Here is an 8,699-nt window from a genome sequence, read left to right on the forward strand (position 1 = left end):
CAGTCAATATGTAAAAATTACAGGTTAAAGAGTAGACTTCCCACAAGTCTGAAAATATTAGTTCACATTTTATACGTATGGAACGCCACATGTGGCAAAATAAATATCTTTTTACTAATTTCGGTCTAGAACAGAGAGAATGAAATAAAGTGTTCTGTAGCATACCTTTTGTACGCCGGTCTTCCTAATCAGTATCAAAAGCAAATAAGTCTTCCCAATTGATCAAATATATGTATTATCGCAACCACTCAGATTGTATTCTCTCCCTCCATCCAAGACCGAAGTTTTGGAGGGACGGTCATCAATGAGCAAGGTCATTCCAGATGGAATTCTCAAGCCCCGCTTCACGCTCAGAAGAGAATACTTACACTCGTCCTCGTGGGTTAGCGATTTGATCAACTTTATTCGTTTCTCCGTGAAACAAACTATAGAAATGATCCCTAAAAGTATGATCTTAGTTGGAATTGCGCTTTTGATGACTCTTATGTTACAATATATTTTACACCAAAGCAGTGTCATTATGGAACGTGAACATACACAGCTTTGATTTCTTAACACTGTATACATTTATACATGTATATGTGCTGAAAAACAATATTACATAGTTTAATTAAAAAGTATATTTTTTATTTTAAAAATGATCAAACTAATATTAAACTAATATTAAATTCTGTACCCAGAATTTAACAAATTTAATTATTCACGGAAAATTTTTCACGCGTCCAACACACTAAATTCTGTTCTACAAACCATATTGTTTGTGTCGGATGGCGCCCTGTATCGTGTCATAAATCCCATGGTTTTACACAGCATGTTTTATACCGCTCTATCATTTAATCGAATTCAATCGATGGTGTCAACTTTTCTTTTTGGCATATTCTACAAAAGTCCACATTTGCTGCTGTTTGCCAGCGATGCATTTATCTATAATAACATCTGTATTGTGTCTTGCTAAACACAACTCATATCTTTTGTATGATATAACATGATTTGTCTAGAAATAAAAGAAAATTAGTAAGTGTTGTGTATAATTATATAGGCCTACAATACAGTCGTATGCGCGCGCATTACTAAGTCAAGGTTCTGAATGCAAGTCCAAAGCGTTATAATGTTCATTTTTGTCTACATAATATTTTACATATATACATATTTCATAGGATATACTAGACTTGCCCCAAGTCTGTATTTATTGTCTTTTTTATGTTATTATTAGTCCATCAGTCGACGTTTTGATTTTTGTCTGAAAATACAGGAGTTTACAAGCTCAAGTGGTATATGTATGAAACGCCATATGTGCCAAAATATTTATCGTTTTACAAATATTAAGTCAAAACTTCCTCTGGAACCAAGACTAGGGATATACACATACCTGGTCAATATCCCAATCACGAATGACGTCATCACTTTCACACGAGCAAAGTTTTATAAATACTCTAGTTGCACATAAACAGTCCCCGTTCACACGTATGTCTCCTTTGGTAGAAAGATGGAACAACTGTGAAATGTTAAAGAACTGTTGAAATACCAGAGCATTGTTTAACGTCATGAGGAGATTTCCCGAATGATCGAAATCAAAACGGTACTGAGTTTGGTCTACTAGCGTTCCTGCTCCCAAAAGTTATCCATTCGGAAATGTACAAGATCATTACATCCAACTATTCATGGCTATTACTTGCTCCTGGCAAGATGAAATGTAAAGTTATCTTAAGAATATTTGCCGAATAAATATTATTATTATTATTATTAACTATTTACACTAATATAAATCAAACATCGTATACTCTATCTCTTAACAAAACATTTCAATCTTCTATCAACTAAAACCAAAGTATAGTCATGTCCCGGGACCACACTCTATTAGTCACCACCAGGTAGGCTTACTTCACTAGTGCTTCTATGAATGGATGACGAGTTGAGAACGGTAGTAGACCAAATCCAGTACCGTTTTGATTTCGATCATTCGGGAAATCTCCTCATAACTATGAGTAAAAAAACATAGAAGGACAGCATCTGATATGAACTTACTTGATTGCCTCCTTGCCCGTGGCATTTGTACAAGCCCACTCGCCCACCAGTTGTACCAGGTTGAATTCCTCTCGTGTCCATACATTTATGATTTGTATCAAAGGTTCGAATCTAGCAGACAAACACAATCATTCATCTTACAATCATAATATTAACCAGGGCGTTGGTGAAATATTATATCAATAAGCAAACCCACTCAATAAAGACTTACCAATACTACTGTAATAGCTAGAACAGTACAAGAACATTAGAGTTTATGATGAGAAATGTGCATTAACTTACCTCTCCGCTTTGCAGAAGTAGAGGTGGCAACGGGAAGTGCTTTACGAGATCATTCGCAATGTTTTCTAAAAACCATCTAAACGATTTGCACTTATGCGAAGCGCGAAACTGTATTGGTTTGGTTAAATCTCCAAGTTTTATACTCGGACTGTACAGATACGATTTTCTTGAATAAAAGTACTGTTTGTAATCATCCATCCATACCTCAGCTACTCTTGCAAAATTCTAAACAAAAACAGGTGATAGTTCGTAATAAAAACATACACTGTCCACAAGCAACGTACCAGGCGCTCAAAACCATATACAGAATTTACAAACCTTAATAATGAAATGAAACCTACCTTATCTTGTATAAATTGAAGTGTACCTTTTGGAAAGCTGTACGGAGGGCGTCCATCGAAGCGATACGCATGCGCAACTCTTGAACATGGGACCCATACCAATGAACCACCACACATCCATACCTGGATCAATAAAATATACAAATGTAAAATATACAAGTTATGGTTGATATTTTCTATTCTAAAGCTCTGTCTACACTATCAAACTAATTGACAAAAAAAGTGTATTGTTCCCAAATATGGTAGTGATGTGCCCAAATATGGTAGTGATACGTCATCATGTCCATATATGGGCACATCACATTTTTGTCACATAAAGTTTGATAGTGTAGACAGAGCTGAAGTTTCCTTCTCCACCTTAAAATTCGAGCTGGTTGTAACCGATATTTCATACCAACGACAAACCTGTTGCAAAGTCAACGTTTGGAAACCTGAATGTTATCTTTCCATATTCGATTTATTTTTACTTGACCAGGCAGACCATGTCACAAACACTTAATATAGTATACCTTAAATGATAGTTCGTAATTCTCTCCACCCCACATTTCCAAGCCATCATCGAAGGCACCAAGTTCAAAAAAGTATTTCTTATCGATGGCAAACACACCGCCAGCAAGCACCGGTGACCTAGGCGTTCAGAGAAATAAAACACGATTAATAATTAATTCAGTTATTTCTCAATAACTTAGCTTAGTTATCAATCTGAAACGGTAATGTTCTGGTGCGATCTGTATTCAAAATTTTACGATTAGGCAAACCAGTTTTAAACAAAATCATAGAATAGTAGTTCGAAATAATTATATATGGTGGGCCATTTCAACAATAAACCAATCAGCCTTACGTAGGCCTACCTGTATGGTTCTGTGGCATAACGTCTAGAAACCATGTCACGCATTGGTAGCCCACCAACTCGTTTATAGTCCAAAGTCCAGTCGAACATTCCTCTTGCCAGCGCTCCTTGAGATTGTGGGTAAATCGTAAAATTGAGGCTGTCAATAATGTCAAGTATTGGTACGGCGACTGTGGTCCTTTGGATTAAAACATTACATAGAGTAAACTTAATCCCAGTCTTGGAAGTAGGACAGTAAACGGTTGTTCAAAAATAAGTTTTGCTGAAATATGACGTTTTAGGACCAAAATGTACAAACCTGTTTGTCTTAATGATAGTCATAAGCGGCGGAAGCCAGTTCAGTCCAACCTCGCAATGAGAATCAAGGAAGATTATCGTCTGCCCAGTTGCCATCTGAGCGCCTAGAACGCGGGAAGCGATGATTCCTCTACGTTTGGTGTTTCTCAATAGTTTAACCAGACGATGGTACTGTGGTTTAGTAATTTCAGTAAATAACGAGGAATGCAAGTGCTCTGTAACAAAGTAGGCCTATATTATTTACAAAATTAATTTGAAACCATTTACCATGATGATGTTAAATTATGAGCTTCTTCAGTCCATCTGGAATTAAATTTGCCTAAAGTCGAAGCATCGAGTTGACATTGCTTCAGGATGCGGAAACAAATAAAACGTCACAAAACAGGTTTGGAGTTAATTAAAATTACATTACAGCTTATTAAAAATCAAGTAGCTTACCCATTGTACTCGCATCGTCGATAAGAATTATTTCCCGGAGAAAGGCTGGAGGAGTGCGGTTGATGACACTGTGGATTGTCCGTAATAACGTCGACCAGCCTTCATTGTGAAATGCAATGATAACGCTTGCGTTGGGCAACTGAGACGGGTAGTGCCAATGTTTACACCTGCAATTTGGTAAATATAATATACCATAATGCGAAATTCTATGATAATGATGTGGAAGAAAGAGAAACAGATGAAGTCGACGATAAGATAACGACGACGATAACGATGACGATAACGATGACAATAACGATGACGATAACGATGACGATAAAGATGACGATAAAAATAGAATAGAAGAGAAAAGGAATAAAAGTACACACTCACTCATGTTTTCGTAAATCCGGGATCGTTCTATTATAACTAATTTTATCACTACTGAATTGGTTGATACTGTACATCATCACACTCTTTTCGATTTCATTCTTTTCCCATGGTTCATGTTTTACTGCTCGTCCATTTTCCCCTTGTCCTTGCGTAGTATGTCCGTATTGACTGGGTTCGTAATTACCCCACATCGGTCGGATCACTGCTCCGCCTAACACATGATACTCAGTGTCGCTGATCCATTGCAGTAGCCATACAGCCATTCCAAGGTATGTATTGTAGTCCTTCAAAATGCAATGGATAATACGAGAAAATTAACGATGTCCCAAACGGCGCCCCGTAGTTACATTATTTTTTTTGTTTAGTTTTTTAAAGCATGAGTGGAGGCTATAAGAATGCTTATCATGAAAAATAATATTCACAGGAGTTTTAATATGCATTTGAATAGTCTTTATAACTTATAAAGCTATAGGCTTTAAGCTTGGTTTTCATTGAGCAAGTAAGTAAGTGAGTTGAGCAATCAGAATTCCGATATTAAATCCATCGCGTCATGACTGGTCAAATTAAAATAAAGGTATTAACGAGTTTCTTTTCATCACAAAAGAAGTCATTTGAAATCGAAATGCTATTAAAATATGATAAAGCAACATGCATTTGATGACGTAAAACTTCCAAGGGAACAGAACCTTCGTCAAATCCCAGCTGCTATTTATTTTAAAATATTATTATGTAGAACTGTATTTCCCTTGAGAATTTTTCTGTGCAGTAAATTAATGTTGTATATGTTGCGATGGGAACTAAGAATGTTATAGGCCTACAGTACACCGTATTGTAATACAGCAGAACGGCCTGTTGATGTTGAAAAAATAATAATTAAAGGGGAATTCTATAATATATGTTTAATATAACAATGTATAAATACTGTATAATAGTTTGTAATAACCGAATTGATGATATTCCTAAAACTTTCTCGATGACTAGTTACCAGAATTATCAATTTGAAATAGCACCCGTTTCCTTCAATAGGCCTATATTTATATACAACTTTAAACTATTAATACTTGGATAAACAATGTACAAAAATAGTTATGACGTACACGCAACGCCACGTAATTTGACCAATCACAATCGATAAATGATTCGGCCTGTCGATTGTGATTGGTCAATAAATACTTTTGATGCGCGTACGTTTTTGCGCTGCGTCCTGGTTTGAACCATTTAGAAATTTACTATACTGTTTCCGAACCTGTTGCAGTTCAAAAACCATTAAATACGTAGGTTGGTTCATACTCACAGATATGGTGTATAATCTATTGTTTTACGTAGGCCTACATACCTGTTGATACGCGTGTCGAACCTTCACCCTCCGTGGGATGGACCGGTTAAGTATCGTAAAAACTACGAAGATGGTAACAAAGCAGAAAGCCGTTCGTCCGCGTCGTAGAAATCGAAACCTCATTGTTTCTTCGTCGCCTCTGATGCCATCACGTTGATACTATCCAAAAAAGATACAATGGTCATCAAAATGCAATTATGGAAGGTGATCTATTAGATGATCATGATCCATGTACTTGACTCTTGTTTGGCCAAACGACTCCCTTGTGATTTACTACGATGAACTTTACTTTCAGCCTGTATAGATATAGAAGATACGTATTAAATACTGCGAGAGTTTAGATATATAAATAACAATATAATAATGTTAAGTATATTGCCTATTGATGAGAGTTGGTTATTTGTTCAGGATAATATTTAATCGTCTGGACGTGATAAACTCTGCACACACAGAAAGCAACAAACAATGCTAGGCCTACGTTACATGACAGGTAGTAACTGTTTTCAGTCAACGTTATAATTTAGATCAAATTGAAAAGGAAATAAGTAGGCCTAGCTTTAATCTGATATAAAAAAAAAACTACTTATACACTCGTTTTTTGATATTCAACAGGAAATTAAATAGCTTTATAGGATGAAAATTCAATCCAGGTTCAATTTATCATTTCATATGTGGTGTTTAATTGTTATGGCCATAAAAAAATTCATAATACGGCAAAGGCTATATCACGATAGTAATCCTGTCTCACAGAGTCTGGATTGAACCACGACTCTATGAGTAGCAGGCAAGTATATGCAATCGTGTCACTCCATTTGTGAAGATATCTTTAGCTTTGCCTAAGTAGTACTGTATTGTCAAATGTTTAAATGTTTGGCGAGGAAGCACGCGTGCGCGTGATCTGACAATAAAACCCCAATGAAAATCGTTATATCACACAGATTATAATACTTTTCAGTTATGTTTAGGCCTATATAAATCGGCTTTTATAAGATAATTATATTAGGTCCTCTAAATGTACGAACACCTACCTTCAAACTTAATTATCCACGCGGCAGACATGCAGACGTGAGCTGAGTTCGATCGAAATTGAATTCCGCCTGAAATAAATACTTGAATTTCAATCAACAAATCGAATGACTACCTTCTCGTTATTAATAAGTAAACAATGATTATTTGCTTGGTGCTATATCTGGATAAGGGTTAGGCCTAAAGTGACAACTTCATCAGCGATAGCGTGCTTGAATCCCATCTTAAGACGACTTGAATCGTCTGTCAACCGTGTACGCTAACAAAAAAGGTAACAGCTTACGGCACGTAGCTTTTGTATGCTATAATCGCCTATTACCACCTTCAACTCTAAAATCAATTGATAAGAAAGCTTATAAAAATAATTGGGATGAAAAGAACACATTGCTTAAAGACTCTATAGAAAGAATGGTACGGTTATTAGATACGTGTAATGAACCGTTAGGCTTTGTTAAAGTTTGTCTGAAGAATTGTTGGACAGGTGCTGAACGATAAACTATCATAAGAATAATATTAATATACTCATACTGTAAAGCTCCATTCTAAAACTGTTTGTGCCCAAAACGCTTTCGATAAAGTGACAGTTCGCACACGTGTACATTAAACAACCAAACAGATATAATACGAGTAAAGAGGTATCGATATCGTTAATATTAGATTCCCAAACCCACACCTTCCCATTTCCCTCGCCGTTATCCCATGACTCCCCAATAAGTAGGCCCTCAGGGTCCGCCGTTCTGATAGCTCTTGTAATCGCCACTCTTCTCTAAAATATAATTAATAGAAGGTCATTCGAGTGCTTTGATTGAACATTAATCGGACAACGTAAATTCCTTGTTTATGTTACCATAACTACCGTTCCAACACTAACATACCAAACTTGAAAACGCGTCATCACATCGGATCGAATAACGCAAGATGCGTCACAGGACAGCCAAAGACACCGCCGTTAAAAATTAATAAATTAACGCCTTATAAAACCTGACTTAGGCCCAGGCCCAGCTAATAATGTTGACATTTTAATGTGTGAAAAGAGCACTCTCAGAAATTTGCATCAAGGTTATGCGGCATGTACAGCGTACATTCTGAAGAGGAGTGAAATTCCCTCCTCCACCCCATCGTATATCTACGTCACATAGTTTGTTCGTTATGATGAAAGACAGAAGTTTACCATATCACACATTGCAGAAATGTCATATTTGTTGTGAGCTAAACGTAGAAATGAAAATATACCCATATTTCTTGTTGAATATGACATGCATGTTCTTCTTCAAACACAAAATGATACAAGCTATCTCATTATTTTGTCTATACAAGTTCAGTTACTAAACAATTCATCTCGTGTGTATCTAAACAACCCTCTTCAGTCTAAAAGAAAATAAAGTAAATCCTAGGCCTAAATCAATCGGGACACGAGTTTCTATCTTATTTGTTCCTTACCTTGTTAGCTGCTTCTTGATGACGACGGTTCCACTGCAACTTCTTTCATTAGTGGCCTTACTAACTAATGACGAGATGAAATACAAGATCGTTAGAGTAACATTGAACTTGATTGTTTTAGTTGTGTAAACTGAACCACGAGCCATCGTCACTGTTGAGGCTTGCACCAGTCTTTGTTGTGGTATTGCGGTCAGCTCACATTCCAAATAAACCTGCTCGGAAATTATTACAATATAATAGCTTTTTTTTAAAATAAAAAAGAACAAAAAATAAATTATGAGAACAAAATATG

General features: G+C 36.1%; 1 protein-coding gene, 1 long non-coding RNA gene and 1 other non-coding gene across 4 annotated transcripts; all 3 read right to left on the reverse strand.

Annotated features, from left to right (window-relative positions):
* Window positions 1-92: 92 nt before the first annotated feature.
* On the reverse strand, window positions 93-6,095 carry LOC140060411 (N-acetylgalactosaminyltransferase 7-like). 2 transcript variants are annotated; one of them, XM_072106599.1, is made up of 11 exons: window positions 5,942-6,095; window positions 4,606-4,889; window positions 4,234-4,400; window positions 3,797-4,010; window positions 3,500-3,676; window positions 3,158-3,275; window positions 2,649-2,771; window positions 2,308-2,532; window positions 2,026-2,136; window positions 1,370-1,495; window positions 93-994 (listed from the first exon to the last, which is right to left on the reverse strand). In XM_072106599.1, exons 1-11 carry the CDS (start codon window positions 6,062-6,064, stop codon window positions 857-859), a joined length of 1,806 nt encoding a protein of 601 aa, XP_071962700.1. In that variant the 5' UTR covers window positions 6,065-6,095; the 3' UTR covers window positions 93-856. The 2 variants fall into 2 exon arrangements, with proteins under 2 accessions (XP_071962700.1, XP_071962701.1); XM_072106600.1 differs by lacking the exons at window positions 93-994; window positions 1,370-1,495 and adding an exon at window positions 1,559-1,678.
* LOC140061366 (small nucleolar RNA U3) lies at window positions 244-456 on the reverse strand. The gene has a single exon (XR_011847418.1). It is a non-coding gene; the product is annotated as a small nucleolar RNA U3 (small nucleolar RNA).
* Window positions 6,096-6,154: 59 nt separating the features above from the next.
* On the reverse strand, window positions 6,155-8,447 carry LOC140061206 (uncharacterized). Its single transcript, XR_011847417.1, has 3 exons — window positions 8,408-8,447; window positions 6,970-7,297; window positions 6,155-6,237 (listed from the first exon to the last, which is right to left on the reverse strand). It is a non-coding gene; the product is annotated as an uncharacterized lncRNA (long non-coding RNA).
* Window positions 8,448-8,699: the final 252 nt, after the last annotated feature.

Source organism: Antedon mediterranea, chromosome 10 (genome assembly GCF_964355755.1).
Source record: "Antedon mediterranea chromosome 10, ecAntMedi1.1, whole genome shotgun sequence".
Taxonomy (NCBI): Eukaryota; Metazoa; Echinodermata; class Crinoidea; order Comatulida; family Antedonidae; genus Antedon; species Antedon mediterranea.

Bases quoted from the DNA above. Each gene is read 5' to 3' on its own strand.
- LOC140060411 (XM_072106599.1), bottom strand. From the start codon at position 6,064: ATGAGGTTTCGATTTCTACGACGCGGACGAACGGCTTTCTGCTTTGTT. The intron at 4,011-4,233 runs GTAAGCTACTTG...ACTTTGTTACAG, and splicing joins CGACGATGCGAGTACAATGG to AGCACTTGCATTCCTCGTTA. The intron at 2,533-2,648 runs GTAGGTTTCATT...GTTTTTGTTTAG, and splicing joins TTCAATTTATACAAGATAAG to AATTTTGCAAGAGTAGCTGA.